The 18,713-nt window shown below is 29.6% G+C and overlaps 1 protein-coding gene across 6 annotated transcripts; it reads left to right on the top strand.

The window, feature by feature from the left end:
• Window positions 1-35: 35 nt before the first annotated feature.
• On the top strand, window positions 36-17,935 carry LOC141460905 (uncharacterized). Of its 6 annotated transcripts, XM_074141349.1 has the most exons (19): window positions 41-176; window positions 753-909; window positions 3,295-3,668; window positions 4,485-4,592; window positions 5,735-6,008; window positions 6,829-8,175; window positions 8,692-9,004; window positions 9,468-9,576; window positions 9,690-9,781; window positions 10,374-10,715; window positions 11,302-11,728; window positions 12,458-12,766; window positions 14,828-14,979; window positions 15,051-15,150; window positions 16,045-16,224; window positions 16,374-16,606; window positions 16,688-16,819; window positions 16,891-17,106; window positions 17,642-17,935. In XM_074141349.1, the coding sequence occupies exons 3-19, from the start codon at window positions 3,299-3,301 to the stop codon at window positions 17,648-17,650; spliced, it is 4,713 nt and encodes a 1,570-aa protein (XP_073997450.1). In that variant the 5' UTR covers window positions 41-176; window positions 753-909; window positions 3,295-3,298; the 3' UTR covers window positions 17,651-17,935. The 6 variants fall into 6 exon arrangements, with proteins under 6 accessions (XP_073997449.1, XP_073997450.1, XP_073997448.1 ...); XM_074141348.1 differs by lacking the exon at window positions 753-909 and having other exon boundaries at window positions 36-176; XM_074141347.1 differs by lacking the exons at window positions 41-176; window positions 753-909 and adding an exon at window positions 257-391 and having other exon boundaries at window positions 12,461-12,766.
• The last annotated feature ends 778 nt before the right edge of the window (window positions 17,936-18,713 follow it).

The following is an 18,713-nucleotide window of genomic DNA, read 5'->3' as shown; positions in this document are numbered from 1 at the left end:
TAAACTGCTAATTCCAACGAAAGCGCGCCTTAATCACTAAAGAAGACACACTGTTATTTGGGTTAATGTTTGTTCGTAATGTTTGCTTTCGAGTTTGAACAGTTTTGAATTAGATACTTTAAACGGAGTAAATATAGACTGATAACTTTTTCAGAAGGCTGTGTTGTCAACATAACGTACGTATTTTGTTTTTAATAAATTGATTATTTCTGATTAGAATTTGGAACTAGCTTTATTAATAATGTTAGCAATGTATCTTGGTTATCAGTGGTTTAAAAGGCATTTAAAAAGTTTATAAACTGAAATTTTGCTTTCAGTTAAGTATTTTCAAATCAAACTTGTTAAATAAAGGTGTAAATTAGAATACTTGTATATGTTAAGAAATGGGAAGGTTTGTGTTTATTCCAGTTTTAAAAGGCATGCTTTCAACATTTGGAGTATTTATTTGTTTTACTTAGTAAGATAATTGTTATTGTGGTGTCACATATTGACCATAAAGGAGTTTAAAAAAAATAAAACAGATTACTGATTTAGATATTTTCGACTGAAGAAAAATTTTCTTTTCTATAAGAACTAAATCAGAATCAGTGTTAGCATTATAGCAGTACACACTCAGAGCCGCATTTCTATTGTTTTATAAAACTGGAGATTTCTGCAAATATATACATATGTATATATATAACGATGTCCGTTTGTTACTAATTTAACTGTCAGAACTTCACTATAATTAACTACATACACATTATTTTTAGGGTTCATTCCATTGCATTTCAAAAATCTGCTGAGGTGTACAAATCTGTTTGATTTTATTTGCGGCTTTGAGATTCCAAATATGTGTTAAAGACTAAGTCGGGACAATATAAATATTAAAAAAAGTACGAATTTGTGCGCTACATTCAAGAAAAAAAGGTGTGTAGTGAATAATTAATAAACATGATTTATTAATCTTATGCACATTAAATTCTGGAAAGCGAAGTAAAATCTAAGGCTTAGGATCCATTATATACATACATATATGGTAAAATTTAATTTGGTGGAACCTCCAAAAATCTGGTTTTTTAACTACCAATTCGAACATTCTGTAGCAAATCTTTTGTATTTTTTTCTTTAATTCCTTACGGATATTTAGTATTGACTAATATTCTTCCAAGTTCGTAAGCGAAAGTTAGAACTCTTGATTGGCAAGGCTTTCTGTAAATGTACCGCTTATTTATATATTTATATTTTGATGATTTATCTTTTCCAAGTAGTACGCGTTAATGTGCTGAAAAATTCATAGCTAAATAAATTTTTCTAGGGGAGGAGAATTGGTGAACTTTTTTGTGGGTGGAAATTGTTCTATTCGCAATTGAAAACTGTTAATTAAAAACGTATCACTTCAAAAATTAAATCGAGAACAATCTGAGCTTAGTCGCCTACAAATGAAGTGTCAAAATTTTTTACCAGTTGCCCAATTTCTGATGTTCTCTTGGTACATACACTGCGCCAAAAAAGTCTGTAAACACTAACCTAAATTTTATTACTTTTATTATTATCTTAGTAGAAACTTCTTTTATTTTCAAATGAAATATACTATTCGATAGAGAGAAACCTGAGTTTTTCATTTTATATTCAATCTTTTATTTTTATTCAACAGGAATATCCCAATTAAATGTTTAACAAAACAACACCTCACACGAATGCAAAAAAAGTCTGTGAACAGCTGTATAAATGTGTAAAAACATTAAGATAACAAACAGATAAACGATTGAATAAAGTTACAAAGTTCTCTATTGTATTGTAGAAACCACAACAGTCAGTTTTGTGTATAAATAATCTAATTAGTACATATTTAACCACTAATATGGAAGTTCCCAGACCAATTCGCGAACTTATTGTGAGGTTGCGAAATGAAAGAAAAAGTATTCGAGAAATAGGGAAGATAGTTAAAAAAAAACCTTCAACGGTGCATAATATAATTAAAAAGTACGAAAAGTACGGAAATGTGACTAGTAGGCCACGCAGTGGACGGCCACCAAAAACTTAATTTCTTTCATAAACGGCAAATACTGAAGTCTGTTCGAAAAGAACCCAGGACAAGCGCTCAAAAAATCAGTCAAGAATTATCAAGTGGTTATGGTGTAAGCGTAACACCTCAGACAATTAGAAATAAATTACATGAATACGATTATTGCGGCCGAGTCCCAAGGAAAAAACCTTTTATCAATAAAATAAATCGTAAGCGCCGATTGGATTTCGCGAAAGAATATGTTTCTAAGCCTTCTAGTTTCTGGGAAAACGTAATCTTTTCAGATGAGTCGAAATTCAATGTTTGTGGGTCTGATGGACGACAAAAAGTGTGGCGAAAAAAAAATGAAGCTATGAAAATGAAAAATATAAAGCCAACTTGTTGAACAAAAATAAAAGATTGAATATAAAATGAAAAACTCAGGTTTCTCTCTATCGAATAGTATATTTCATTTGAAAATAAAAGAAGTTTCTACTAAGATAATAATAAAAGTAATAAAATTTAGTTTAGTGTTCACAGACTTTTTTTTCCCAGTGTATGCTCTATATCATTTTTAGTTTATTGATTGTATTATTGATCTCTTGGCTCATATTATGCAAAGGCCTTCCTGCGCATCAGTAGCTTTTTACAACAAGCTGAATAAAGGTGTTTTAGTAGTTGATTTTTTCCTTTTTTTAAATTTATGAATTGCTGAACATTTCAGTCATGCGATGCACTCCAAATAATCAAATATATGATGAAATCATCAAATTTGTCCTCGTACTAATAATTTAGTACTAATGCTTTAAATTTAAATAGATTTTCTTAAACTTTAGCGATAATATATTTAATTATGAATTAAATCCGTTCATTTTGGAATTTTTAATGTGTCAAAGTTTAGGATATCAGACAAAACGTTTCCAAAATATTTATCATTCAGGATTTTTGTAAAAGTAGTGCTTTCTGTAATCCCAATGCTTTAGACCAGTTGCCAATCTTCTTTTGTCATTGAGTCAGATTTTAAGATAATCTTCTGAAAAGCTTCACTCACACATATCACCTTTTTACATAGCTTCTGTTGCGAATTGCTTTTAGACTATTGAACAGACGCCTTTAATAATTCTTTAACTTCCACATTAATAAGGTTTTTACTCTAACTTCTGACTATTGATTATTTCTGGGTTATTGGTGGTCTCATCCCATTGAAAAACTCCTTTTCAAAGTTCTTGTACCCAACATGACAAACTTTAATATTTAAGCAAAGTTAAATTGTTTTAATCGACTTAATATATTTAATAAATTTTCAGAACGATGGATTCATGTAAAGAAAACAACACTAAAGAAAGTTCTCATGAAGAAGAAATTGCTGAAGCTGGTGTCTCTAAAGAGAGCAAAACGCAAAAACAAAGAGTGAAAAAGCCAAAATCTCAATCCGCTTTAAAAGTTAAGATATCTTCTGACCCTGGAGCCGCTTACAAACCAAAGGCCAAGAAAAAAAGGGAAAATCGCAGCTCTGTTGAAGGAAATTCTCCTTTGATAAAGCATAAGAGCAATGAAAATAAAACAAAATCGGTGCACTGCAATAAAAGTCAAAAAGTGCTTAAAAATAAAAAAGAAGAAATCTATTTTAATGACCCAAAAGTGACTTGTAGTACGCCGAATGTAAATAATATCTCTTCTGGTAAGTATAAATAATATTATAAGTTAATATTTCTTTCCCCTTCTTTTAAAGAATTACGGTGAAATTAAGTAGAACGAAGAAAATAAACCTACTAAAAACTCAAACCTAAAATCCTCGTCGATTTTTTATATTTCTAGGAATGCAAAATTCTGTTTTAAAGAATAGTTTTATATTGTACTTCTTACCAATATTTAGGAAGTAAGAAAAAGAATTGTAGCAAAAGAGGGAAGGGATTAACTGAGTGGTTAGCGAATACAGGTTAAAAACGCGGAGACCACGGGTTCGAATCAGCTGCTGGCTCTTAGATTTTCTCTTCCTAGGAGCTTCTTATAGCTCACCTTTTGGTGATGGAAGTGTTGGAATTTTGATTGTTGAAATGCCGCTGTAGCGGTCCGCTGTTGTCACGAGACTGCCTCGGGCTCGGTGGAGGCGAAAATGTGTTTTTTTAGTTGTTTTATTTTTATTTTATTCATTTAAATTATATACACATGTTTTTTTTGTCTTTAATACATATGTAAGATTTTATTAAAGACCAGTACCTTTTAAAAAGTAACAAAAAATTGTATGTAATAAGATACGAAGAATACATTGTTAAAGGTACATATTTGTGGTAGAAAAATACAGAGAACGTTTGCTTTAATACTGTTCTTATTTTAACTCATAACCACACCGTTAATGTTACAATTGACAATTGCCTTATTGAAACATTGAAAATGGGAAAATTAACATTTTTCTGATTCTAGTTTCTTCATAAGATCCACCGAGTAATTAATAATATAAAGTGCTGAAAGAATAGCTTATTATTTTTTGATTAAGTTTCAGTTGACTCTACAGGGAAGCAGAATTCGCCAGAAGTTGCAGAAACAACAATGCTTTCATTAACAGAAGATTCTAAAATTAATCCAGTTGAATTCGACCTTCCAGGTAACGAAATATGTTTTAATAATAGTGTTCAGTTCGGAAAATCAGGCAAAGTCTGAGAAATCTAAGATGAATTTCTGGGGAAATAGTAATGCTAAGTTGTTTATATTCAGACAGAGTATATCGAGGCATAACGTACAACTACCAATTACGTGTCGTGAACGGGGGCGAAAGCTCATACTTTACTATTAACATTTTGCCTAACAAATAAAAAGTAGGTAAACGCGAGATTCGAAATTGGTATTTCCCACTTACAAATCCAAACTGCACCAACAGCCGTCACTGTTCTGATATTATTAATTTGATAGGAATTTAAATAGTCCACAATAGTGCAGGTGAATATAATTCACAAAACCAAAAGAGGTGGGAGAATGAACGGAAAGAAAATATAGGTGAATGTGCTTTTTAACGTTTATAGCGATAATTTTTATTAGATGATTGTTAATTAGAAATTTCGCTGATAGGGGCGTAGGCAGAAGAAAGTAATAACTTAACAATACAAGCAGAAAAAAATATGCCCACTTCATTACGAAAGAATTTAGAATAAAAATTGTAAACATAAAATATTAAAAAAGCTAAATCACTACTTCAATCAGAAGGTGACATGCTCTCTTTTCATATTTTTATTTATTTAGTTTCATAAGTAATTGAATATATTCATTAAATGATGTTATCTAAAGCCAAAAGAATATTGTTTATTTATTTGTTTTTCGCGTTTTTCTCAATAACAAGACAAGGGACAAAGAATTAAATAATTTTGTTGAATATCTTTGATTTTATCCGCCTTAGCACGCATGTTTATTGGATCCCTGGTCGGTTTTGCACTTTCTTCCATCACCGATTTTTTGGAAATCGATTAGTCTTTACCTACCAGAACTCCCACTTAAAATTCATAATTTAAGAACTTTATATGGAAATTTAATTGACTATAGATTAGCTTCCTCTTGAAAACATGATTGTTATTTTACTTCTTCAGACACTTTGATAATAAGCAGGCCGTAGTTTATGGTGACATCTTGTTTCATACATTTCATTGTAACAGATCCGATTTTACTTGGTTTATTTCGAGAATTGAATTTTTCATCAAATGACACAATTTTTAAAGATTTTATATTTGTTACTTTAATTTGTAATTTGTTATACAGCACTGGACGATGTTTCAATTGAAACTGCAAAAGACTTTGATTTGTACAATTTAATAAAGAATAATCCAGGTAAAGTGCAGAGTATATTAAAATCTATTAAAGGGACGCACAAAAAAAATTTACCAAAAGTAAACAAAGGGTCTAAATCTAAAAAAAGAGTTTTAACAAAAAATTCAGAAAACTCTACCCCTAGAACTCGCCGTACAGTTCCATCAACTCCAACAGATAGAATGTCTAGATCTGCAACGGCGGCGTTAAAAATTGAAAAAACTGAGTAAGTAGTATATCTGTAATTATTAATTCAAATTGTGGAAATTTCCATATTCATGATGTTTCTTAAGTAAGATATAGACTTTAAAAACAAAACTGCATCTACACATAAATACTCGTTGAAGTATGCAACTTACATTTCATAAAAAAAATTCTTATGTTCTCTGATGATAAAACAAAAAAAAACAAACAAACAAAAGTTGTTATAAGAAGTGTATACACAAATGCTCAAACTTGATAGTTCAATTAGAATTATGATTTAATTTTATATTTCATAATTGAATTATAAAACTATATGTTGGAATTTGTAAAAAATGTATATCTTAATTCGGAATTTTAGTTCGTGAAAATCATATGAGTTTTTATACTAGATTTTCTACATTTAAAGAAAGTTTTTGATTTTTTTGAACTAGGACGAACAGTGAAACATAACTTATTATAATTTTTGTTTCGTTTATTCGCGTCCACAGATTTCTTTGTTACGCAGATAGATGTTTACGAATTTCAAATATTTCTGTAAAATAAAACCCTAAAAACTAGTTCCTCGATATAAGAAAGATTAGATAAAGTCAGTCATAAATTACTTACAACAAATTTAATTCCATTAAAGTCATTAGCAAGCAACTGGTTTTATGTATATATATATACTAAATATTTGTACCAGAAGCTGCCATTTGGATTATAAGTTTGAATATTTAGATTCATTTTGTAAGATTTTAGTTGCTATTTTAATTGAAAGCAAGACCCATTAAAGTAAATTTTAAGTTTTGTATAAAGTACAATTCATAATTAAAATCTTTGTTAAAAGAAATTTATGATTTTAGGTCAGAAGTGGAAGATTCTGAAAAAAAGCAAATTTGCATGGTTGCAGAAAATGATTTTAAAAGAACTGAGAAAGAATTATCTGATAAATTAGTGATTAGTAGTGAAAAATCTTCTGGAGATAAAAAAAAAACAGGAAAAAACACAAAAGCACAAAATGGTAAAAAGGGTGATAAACAAATATTAAAAAATTTTGGAAAAGGTAAAGAAACAATTCGTGATCATTTAAATGGTTTTGTACTGCAAGCAAATGATAATGCTAATTCAGAACCCGATACTATTCTGAAGAATGGTATGCAAGAGAAAAATGAAACATTGAATGTTTCGGAAATTGAAAAAAGAGTGTCGGATATAGATACCAAAGCTGGAACTTCAAATGATAAACAAATTCAAGAGGAAAATTTAAATATAGAGAAAACTAAACCTAAAATTAAACCTGGCTTATTTTCTAATTTTAAGTCTTCAACATTGAAATTTCTTGTTAATAATGAAAAGAACGAAAGAGCTATAGACAAAAGCGATGCTACAGATTCTGTAGAAACTGAACATTCCGAAAAGCAGTTAAGTGACAAATTGAAAATTTTAGACATTAAGAAAGATGAGGTCAATAAAAGTAAAGAGAAAATTGAAGAGACGAGTAAGCGTCCTTCACTAAGAGAGAAATATGCTGACAAGATGACTAAAGTAACCCGCAATGAAGAGGAGCACGTTATTAATACTAATGAAATTGTTAATTCTATTTCCAGTCATGCTTATATCCATTTTTCTGATTCCTCTAAGGATTTAACAGCAAATTGTAATGGATTCTGTAAGTCAGATAAAAATGGCCAGGGAATTAATAATGAAAACAGTTATTTAAGTAATGTTGATTGCCCTCCGAAGCATGTAGAAGAAACATCTGGAAGCACATCTTCTTTCAGTGAATATCAAAACGACACAGATGACAGCTCTAAAAGAGAATGTTTGAATAAAAATCCTAAAGAAAATGCGCCAGAACAATCCACTCCTCAACTACCCTTAGGAAAAAAATGTAAAAAAGTGTTAGATGTTTTAAATGCTGATTCCGATTCATCAAGTGATTCAGGAAATTTTAAAAGGAATGGTAAAATTTCAAATAACTTGGAAATTAATAAAGAAGTATCCTCAGATGAAGGAGAATTAGCAAGTTCAATGGAAAAGTTGCAATCGGTATCTGAAAGAATGCCAGGAAAGTACAACGAAGAGTCATTGTCTTCAGAGAATGGTCCATCTTCTACTATTGAAGCAGAACAAGAGAATGCAGATGATGAACTCAATGGGCCAGTAACCCCAGAAGAGAGTCTTGAAGAAGCCTTTTGGGATTACGAAAGGTGAGACATTCTTTGTCTCTTCTTTGCTTCAGAAAGGGAAAACAAAGTATACTAGTAACGATCTTCGAATATGACTCCTTAAAGAGTGATACGCGTGAATAGCTGTTTTAGATTCTCTTTTATTTTTCCGTCTTAAGCGAAGAGGAGAACTACTGATCATCTTATTAATTTTTCACTTTCTTAGCTACTAGATCCCTAAATCTTGATAGAATTTATGTATGCAATCGAGCATTTTTCTTTATATTATGTAACATTTCTAATCTTTATGTTTATGTATAAATAAGAACATTGTTAAATCATTTATAATAATATAAAATCATTTAAATCTTTTTATTTTCATAACTTTAATTTTTTTTTTATAGAAGTAACATTATTTTATACTATAGTATTTAGGTATATGTAAGTGTATTTGTTTGATTTTAATAATTTAGAGTAAATGTCAGCTATAAAAGCAGACTTTTGTTTTATTCCAACTGTTTTAAAGAAATTTATTCAAAAATACCTCGTAATTTACAGTGAAGAAGATGAAACTTTAGAAAAAACGGATGTAGAGTACACTGTAAACGATGCTAATGTCGAACCAAATTGTGCGAACGACGAAAGTATTGATAATTCCTTCATATTTAGAGATACTGATGATCAAATGTCTAGCGAATTAAGTGATGAAAATGATTTCGATGATGATGTGGAAGATGATTTGGGGGTATCAATAAACTGTGAATTTGATGATTCAGAAAAAGGTTTTCATATCATGGAAAAAGTCTGTAGTGTTTTTAGAGTTCCAAGATATTATGTTAAAAGAGATCCCGATCCATCAGAAATTATTGAGGTATTCTTGGATTTTGATTTTTTTTTATTTTATGTATTATATATGTCGTTCTTTTATTATATCATAACGGTAAATCATGATAAAAAAATTCATTAAATAATTAAGGCGAGCAATGCTGCCCACTGCATTTCATTTTGACGTCAACAATTTCGGTTAAAGTTAAATTAGAAATTAAGAATTTCTAAAGATTAAAATTATAGATTTTAGGGAGTGAAAAGTAATTTGGCTTGTGACTAAGAAGATTTGTTGATAATCTGAATTTAAAAAGCTGTATTTCTAGTTGGAATTGAATGTGGAGGTAGAATTTCTATCAGAGCATGTGCAATACTAGTCCTGAAAAGAAACGTAAAAGTTATTTAAAAACTCAATTTAGTTAAATCATGACTTCATATCCCAAGCCGTGTGACTTCTTGATCCGTGATTGTCTTTCTAGCTTTTGTAAATAAATGGTTTGTACTTCTAGGTGTCTGAAGTTGAAAATGAAAGTGAGATTTATGCGGATAATCGTAGGAAAATAGGAGAAAGTTTAAGCCGTTGGGATTCAGCCGATTTCTCTTCCATTGTTTCATATGGTATAATTTTTTTTTATTTATTTGATTTTTTCTTTATAAAGAAAAGTAAATGATGTTTATCTTTAAATATTCCTTAAGATTTTTTTTCACTTTATATCTGTTTATTTTTTCAGATATTGCTCACGATATTTTGCAAAATTTTTGCCCTTATGCATTTTTAGATGGAGTTTGCAAAAATTATAATAATTGTGTGTTTCCACATAAGGTAAATAAATTTACATTTCTAAAGTGATGTTTCTAGATATGTTATCAGTGTAATAGTGAACGGCTGGTGAATTAGAATGACAAGTTTACGAGAGAATTAAATTATTGTTGTAGCGAGATTTAATTAAGTCATAGATGAATGGAATATTAGAATCATTAGAAATTGCTCTCTGGAGACATAATGTGAAACGTTGGCTATTCGGACTACAATCATTGGGTGGAAATATATTGGAATGCTTGGACGATCCCGATACTTCAAGTTTATATCTCAAATTAAATTCAGTTATTTTAATAGTGCGAGGTCCATTTGTATTTTGTTGAGCAGTGTTAGGTTGGGAGTTCTGGCAATTAATTGCTTTAAGTAGGTGTCAACTTTTCCTTATTTCATGAGTCTTTTGTGCAGATTTCACATCAGTCGTTTGTTACTGAGAATAAGCAGGTACAGTTGGATTTAAATAAACTGGATGGCAGTTTTTACGACTGTGTTGGTTATATTTTGGAATGTAATTATTTTGTTATATTTCATTATTGTGCTATTATTTTATAGATAAATTTTTAAAATAAGTAAAAATTATTACATTTATAATTTTTAGATACCACAAGAGATATTACTGGAACATCCATTTGATGAAGTATGGGCAGTATTACAATTCATGGTAAAACAGATGAATACAAAAATGAATATTTCTCATCAATTTATAGATAGCCTAATATTATATTTGGAAGTCATAATTACTACAAATAAAGGAGATATGAATAAAATTATTGAAAGAACACTCATGGTGACAGCCTATATTCCTTTTGTAGAAGATGATCGTGAAGTGCTTTGGATAAAATCTTTAAACAATTTGTTAAAGCTAGGAATCTCAAGATGGATAGCAATTAAACAAATGTTTCGATACTTGATCATATTTTTTTCCAAAAACCTCAAACAGGTAATATCTCATAATTTAATACTAATAGATACCTAGTTTAAATTATTAACAAATAAATTTTAGATAATTGAAAAATCAGAAAGTAAAAAAATAAAAACAAAAACTAAAATGAAAATTTGGCCACCTTATTTTTTTGGGGGTTATATTTCATTTCAGGAATTAGAATATTTTAAAAATTCATTGCACTATTCATATGTGAACGTAAACTGTTCCAATAATTTAAAAATCTATTCACTTTTTTTTAATCTGATTGACCTCTTAAGAAATTCAGCTCCAGACCGACCTAGAACTTGAAAAGTGCATTCATCCTGCTTCAGAGTACGCTGCGTACAGATGGAGAGGCTAGCCAAGGGTTGTAATTTAAATTAAAAAGCTCCCATTTTGTCTTAGTATTATTTGGCATTAATTCCTAAAGCAATCATATGTAGTGTTCTAGCTTTGTTATTTAAACAAATTCTCCTAGTTTTGCAACCGTAGTGAAATCTATTTCACAACCCAAGTTATTGTTGCCTGTATTTTCTTATCAGAATACTAGTAGGAGAATACTAGTGTTTATTAAGTCTATTATTTTTATTTTATTTTTTAGACCAAAGCTGTTTGGGAAGAAATGTTGCAGTCTTTGGAGGTAGATAAACTACCCAAAAAAGTATGGGAGGTGATAGAATGTTTAGTGGAACCATGCGAATATGTTCTACCCACTAAATTTCTTACCGCAGCCATTGTAGATGTTGCTAACTATGATAGTGACTTTGACGAGGATGGTAGTGACAGTGAGAATCAATTCGAAGAAGGAAGCACTCGGAAATCAATAACTGCGTACAATTTATTAGTACGACAATTATTAATGAACAAACCTCATAGATTAGCACTAATTGACCAGCATGAATTACACGTATTTTTAGAGAAAGCGTGCGCGATAAGTGATCTAGTGGGACCTGTTTCAAGAATTCGGCAAATGATCGCCTTTGGTGGCCATTTAATTACAAAATTTCCATGTAGAGAATCATTTTCAGGTAAGTAAAATTTTGTCTTTCCGTTTACTAATCAATAAAAAATGTAATACATTGCAATCTCTACAAATTCAAAACTAATGATTCTTGGAAATTATTTCGATCCATATTTTAAGTTTCCATTTTCTTATCACTGGAAATGGGAAGTGCTTGCAGTCAAGCAAATTTTCGATTTTCAATTTTTACCGGATGTAAATTTTTAATCCGAAAAAGTGGTTTTCAAAAATTTTACTTATTCTGTTTTCCACTCCTGAAGAAGCATCCTAAATATCTTCGTACAAAATTTTGTAAAGAAAAACTTAAGTAGGCAGACTTTATAGTATTTAATTTTATCAGTCTTTATTCGGAAATTATATTATTAAAGCAAACTTTTAAAAAGCTAGTGCGTAAGTGAGAGCAATTTGTGTTTATTATTTTTGAATGTAATGTGAACCCGCTCTGCCTCTCTCTCTAAGTGAGTGCAGTATGAGGATGTGTGTGCGCTTATTATGTACGTATACAGCTTATTCCTCAGAACTAAAAGTCGTAAATGTTCTTTTAGAGTGGACACTGCTTCGGCTTTATAAATCATGCATGTCTGTGAGCTTAGGTCCAACTGATTAAACATTTAAAAATATGTAAAACGAAATACCTAGCCAGAAAATTGGTCAACCATGTTTAAATTGACTGCTTTTTCATTTTATTGAAAATTATTACTACACTTTACTTAAATAATTTTTTATTTATTTTTAGAAGGCTTTAGCACTGAAAATTTAAACATATCTCTGAAAAGAAGCCAAAGTGTGAGCGATATTATGGAATTAGTGAAAAAAAAGAAGGTTGAAAATTTAATCAGTCAGAAGCCAGTATTCGAAGAAGAAAAAATGGTCTCTGCTCTTAAAAGAGCTTTAGAAGTGACTGATTTAGATGGTGTAATAAAGATTCTAAGAGAAAATATCAATAAAGTATTTTATTTAAACTTAATTAATCAACTTTCTACACATTTAAAGGATGTAGAAGCAATTCCTATAATTAAACATCTGCTCAGTAAAATTAATAAAGGTATTATTTGCTTTTTTTGGTCATAAATGTTTATATGCATGATACATTAAAGATTTTTTTTTTGTAATATATATTATACATTAATAAGCATGCTGCTTCAGGTGCATAGTTATTCTAATTTGGACCTCAGTGTATTAATTGCATGTTGTAATTGTCTAGAATGGATTGCCAAGTTAATCATTGTTTGGGAAATTAATACAGAATCTCACAGTAGTTTCAAATTTGTAAGAATTTTATTATTATATTAATTTAAATATTTAATAGTTATTATTTTAAGAATTGTACCTCAGTTTTTCTAGAAGTAGCTATTATTTTGGTGAAGTAGTTAGTTTTTATGTAGAATGCTGGGAAGTATATCCTGTGTTTGCCTTAAATTGAACAATTTTCTTTTAATTCTGAAAACAGTCATAGGAAAATGCTTTTCCATCTTCAGGGTGGATATAAGAAATTATTGTGTGTTCTTACCCTTTTGATTAACCTATTATTTCAATATGTAATAAGCTTATTACTCCCTTTTACTAAAGGTAAGTGAATCTTCATATGTTTGTAAATAGGCATTTGATAAATACGAGTTATTCTAGTATTTAGCTCTTAAAACTTTACATTCATATAGAAAATTAAAAGGTCATCTTTTTATTATTGTACAATTTACAGAAATCTAAAGGAAATAATTTACACCTGTTAGGCCGTGGATTATACCAAAATTCTTATTATAATTAAATTTAAAGGCTTAATAATGCAAATTCCATTGTCACCTTGAACATCAAGTAAGGCTCCCTTAAGTAGCAGATTTGATCATTGAATTTAGGCTTCTATTAAAAGTATGATTTTTTATTATGTATATTTATAAGCGCTTTTGAGAGCTAGAATTTGTCTGCTCAGTATATTCTCTTGAGCACAAGCTTGAGAATTTGAAAGGTGGGAATTTGCTTTCCGAAGAAATAATGAAAACAAAGAACACTTGTGTGCTTATTTAGGATCGTAAACATGCCTTATTATTCAATTTATAAACATTTCTCTCTTTATTCTTCAGTGACTCATCAAAATATACCAAAAAATTTCGTTCACAATTTTTTCTACGTAGGAGATTCTTCAGCTGATTTACTAGAAGCTCCTGCTGAAGTTAGTGTAGCCGCAGATATTGATCTGCGAGTATAAAATAAAATAGGAAACATTAATATTGTATTGATAATCGTATTAGAATAGAAATAATTTATCAAGAAAAAATGTAAATAATGCAGATAGTAAGTGAAGAAAAAAGTCAGTAGTGCACAAGGCCAGAGTACTAATTCGGTTCGAGAACAGCTGAGTTGTAAGGAGCCTCTTACATCAGTGATCACTGGGATGAACAATGTTCGGTGTTTTATATAAAAGATTATTCACTTTTGTTGTTAATAAACGTATTTATTACCAGTGTAGTGTTGTAGCTACAAATGTGCCTCATATAAGATAATCTTTCTTAGGAGTCTGATGAAAGGCATGAGTATATCCCATCTTCTCTTGATGGGCTTTAGAGCGGCCTTTGATAGAATCGTTTGAGGAGAGTTGTGTACACTACCGTGCAAGCTGAATCTTGCAAAGGCGTACGAAGACAATATGATCGAAAACGTTCAAAGGGTGCATTTCTCGGTACAATGGGCAGGACGAGTTTTAGTTATATTGGAGTGTAAGAAATGTGAATAGATGAGGAAAAAAGGCATATGCGATTGAAGATTGGGAGACCCAAATTAAGATGGAAGTAAGTAAAAAAGGCGCAAAAGCGAGACTCAGTGTGTATGGAACTATAAAAATAAAGCAGCGCAGCTGAAAGGGAAAAATGGTAAAGGGGAGTACAGAAGCCGAAAGCCCACTAACAAGCTGGACATATGAAAACGTGAGAGATTCATTAAAAAGTTCTTTCACAACATAATAATACTCTACACTATTAAATATGTAGTAAAATTACCAAAACTTTGGTGAAAATTACACAGCTTAATTTTGGTATAGCCACCGTAAGGTAAGCGGTTAATGCTTTCAGTGTTTGTTCCAGGTTTAATAAAACGGTATTATTTCCCTTTTCAGATGTTAGTAATGAGGGATTAATTGTAAAACGCAATATAGGAAGAATTATTATAACTTTAATGTTAGAATTCGTCAAAATTACTGATTGGGAGAAAGCCAACACTCTACTTATGCTGTTACACGCTTACAAATTAAATCCTATTACATTAGAGGTAATTTATATTTAGTAATTCTTCTATATTTAGTTAGTTTTAAATTAAATGGATTTTGTATGTTTTTGCAGACTTTAGTTGGCGAATGTTCACAAGTTAGAAAAGCTGTTATATGTTCTGAGATACATTATCACAGTGCACACTATAGTTCTGCTTTAAAAGTTTTGATTAGTAAGTATTTGGTCAATTAAGTATCTGGTTAATTAAATATTAATTAAAATAATTCGTTTTTTTAGAAGAATTATAATGATAAATTTAGTTTACCTTAAAAAACGATGAAAACTAAATTAACTGTTCCATTTAAATTAACATATCATTTTATGGAGCGTTAAGAGCATTACTAAAATGCTTGAGTTTAAAAGACGGAAGTAATCAGTTAACCAAAATTGTAACGTTAAAAATAAGTTGTTTTTTTTAAATTTTATTTTTGATATTGTATTTATGAACACATGAGTATTGTTTATTATAGACAAATCACTTTTATTTGACACATTTTTCCGGAAAAAATAACATTTAAATTACTTAGATTACCTTAGAACTTACTTAGATTACTTAGAACACGTCAAGTTTATTCATTCTAGTGAAAATTTTGTCATTTAAATTGTAATTATAGAGTAAAAGGTAATCGTGAACGTTCAGACCAGAATATAATAAACTATAAATTGTATTGAATATGTGGTTGGGAGCGAGTGCTAGATAATGTAATTGACTTCATTCTCATTGCACGTAGTTTTCGCTGTTTGTGATCCGTTTCAGATAATTAGAGGTTGATTTATCATTTATCAGATGAATGAAGTGTATTTCAATTCAATTTATGAAAATTTTCATGTTCAGAAACATACCTGTTTTAATAATCGAAATATTCAACGATTTTATTTATATCTTACTTGGATCTTACTACGGATTTGTATTTTTTATTTTTTAGTTACACTAGTCTTAGCAACCGAGTGAAAATCTTATGTGCAATACCAACTGGTGAGATCAACTTATGATTTCTCCACCCTCCAGTTAAAAAATGATAAACCTTTCTTAACAGTAATATTAAAAGTATTATGTAATTTTTAGATTACAAACTTTTCAAAAGGGAAAATTGGAAGCTAAAAGGGGATGAAAGCGATATAGTCATTGTGGAGCGAATTGCCAATTATTTATTGAAAAAACTAATAGAAAAAAAGGAATATGAACATGCAATTATCCTGTTCAAAGCAATATTTCAAGAACTAGGCGAAGACCAAGGAGAAATAGGTGATTATAACTTAGTAAAGAAAATTGTACTAAATTTGTTATTTTAGATGTACACAAATTTTGTTGATATTTCTGACCGTATAAATATTTCAAGATTATATATATGGTAATACATATTGCTACAGTACTTTATTAGTTATATTTTGCAGATTTAATGAATTTTTATGAAGAATTACTGCATGGGTTATTTGAGGAATCTGAAAAATACGCCAGAACTTGTACTGAATTATATTGGTCAGTGAATGAAGAAGACCCTACTATTGCATTAGGGGCAGTTACTTTTAGGGCGTTATTAATTTTGGCATTTAGATTGGGAAAATTGGAAATCGCATACGAGATTGCTGAAAAGTGTATGCAAAGTAAAATATATCCTTGCTTTCTGGTAAGTGTTGTAAGTATTTCATTATTGTGATAAGAGATAGTTTATGAGATATTAATTAAAAAAATAATTTTTTAATTTTAGGAGAAAGAGCGTATAATAAGATTGTATAAATGTTTTCTTGAAGAAGAAATCGAAGTATATCTTTCCAAATGGTTTACTTGGTTTCTAAGCACCAAAGGGAAACGAAGTTGCCCAATCAAAATTTTGTTTTTAGTAATTATTAACCTTACTTATTGCTTTATATTTAACTAAGTGTGTAGTATCGACTTACCATATTTTTTTAGAATGATTCATCGGAAGATTTAGCGATGAATAGTCGATTTGGTATGCCGTCAATATTAAAACAAATTGATTCAACCATGAAAGGGGCACTGATCAGAGTTCAAAATGTACTTCTTGATCTCTGTCATCATACAACAAGTGCACTTAAAATACAAGTGAAAAAAGATGGAATTATTCTTCCAGCTGAAACTACCTTACTAATTCTTAATTGTTTCCAGGTAAAATTCGATTCGTATACATTTCATGCTTTTTAGAATTCATATTAAATATAGTAATTAATTAAAGTATAACTCAAAATTAATCTCTTGCTTAGGGAGGATAAGGATGCACGATTTTTTTTTTTGTAAACATACTATAATATTCTATTTTTTAAATAAAATACAAGCTAAACACAAATCCATATCCTTAAGAAATTACCAGCTCTAAATAATTAGCAACTCCCTTAGCAAAGAAAGTTTGTTTGAGGAAATGAGAAGCACTGCGAGGCAAAAGGGTTAAGGGTGATTTTAACCAAAACATTCTTTTCATTTCTAAAATTTTTATTTAAAAAGTTTTATTTAATTTGGCAGTTGCGATTTTTTTCTTAACGATTTGTTTCGAAAAAACCTATTTCCACCATATTTTTTAATGTATATTTTTTAAATGAGAAAAACCTAAATCACGATAAAACTGATTAGTTCAATTTGCTTAAAAAAAAAAACTTTAGTATAAATAATCTATTTTGTCCATCTAATTTCATTATTTATATTTTAGGAGAAGTAAGCAATAAAAGGAACACTTTTTTTTTTCTTCGATTGATTTTTCTATAGATCTTCGATATTTAAAAGAAAATATATGTATTATAGGAAAAACTAGGTAATATAATTATCTATAAGTTTTTATGTAAAGAAAAAAATTATTTTAATTTTTTTAAGTAATCTCTAGTAACATAGATGAGTTGTATTAAAGGTTGCTTGTTTTATTCATTGTTCCTTATTTGATTTTTTTAAATAGTAAACATTTTATTATATAAAATACTAACTGACTTCCTTGCATTATGTTTTTATAATTTTTTAAGTTTTTAATTTACTTAACAATTGTGTAAGAAAAGTTTATTTTTAATATATTTCTTTTAAAAAACAAAATGTCTATAAATCTTTTGCAATCTCCAAACTAAAGGATGGGACGTTGACTTTCATCCTTCAATAAAATTAATCAATAATTTTCAAAAAATGAATTAATGTACATGATCCTAAACTGACGGATTCAGATTTGGAGATTATTTAGTCTTAGAGCAATAAAATAAAGGGTATATTCTTAATAGCTCTTAGTACTTCCAGGCAGGATGGGGATTTATCAATATCAAATCTAAGTAAGGAGAATTGTTACAATATTTTGGAATTGGTAGCGCGGTCCATAAAGCAGAAGTACATACCAGACCTGGGTAAGAATTTATACCGCAAAACGGGTGCGCCTCCAGATAAATAAAACTTATGAAGACTTCGAGGCCAGAAAAAAGAGTCTAGATGCTCGTAAACGATGCCTGTATGTGCTGCTAAAAGCCTCCCGACAAGAAAGGCTAAATTTAAAGGGCAGTGTTCCCACCAGTGTCATGCACGCAAATGGAACACGGAACTTATGGAAGTCTGAACAGCTCCATGCATAAAAGAAATTTGATAGCCTAAAAATTCGATACAGAAAATCGAGGATCCGCACAAATGCAGGGCTTCGAGAATTATTCCGGAAATTTGGTCTTGTGACCATAATAAAAGTGATTGAAATGAGTGGATCATACACAAATAATAGCTGAAGATAGAAAGATGTATACTTATCTAATTGCAGGAAA

The sequence above is a fragment of the Rhodnius prolixus genome, unplaced genomic scaffold (assembly GCF_049639745.1).
Source record: "Rhodnius prolixus isolate KJV_2025 unplaced genomic scaffold, Rpr scaffold_6, whole genome shotgun sequence".
Classification (NCBI taxonomy): Eukaryota; Metazoa; Arthropoda; class Insecta; order Hemiptera; family Reduviidae; genus Rhodnius; species Rhodnius prolixus.
This window is presented reverse-complemented; position numbering and strand designations above follow the sequence as displayed.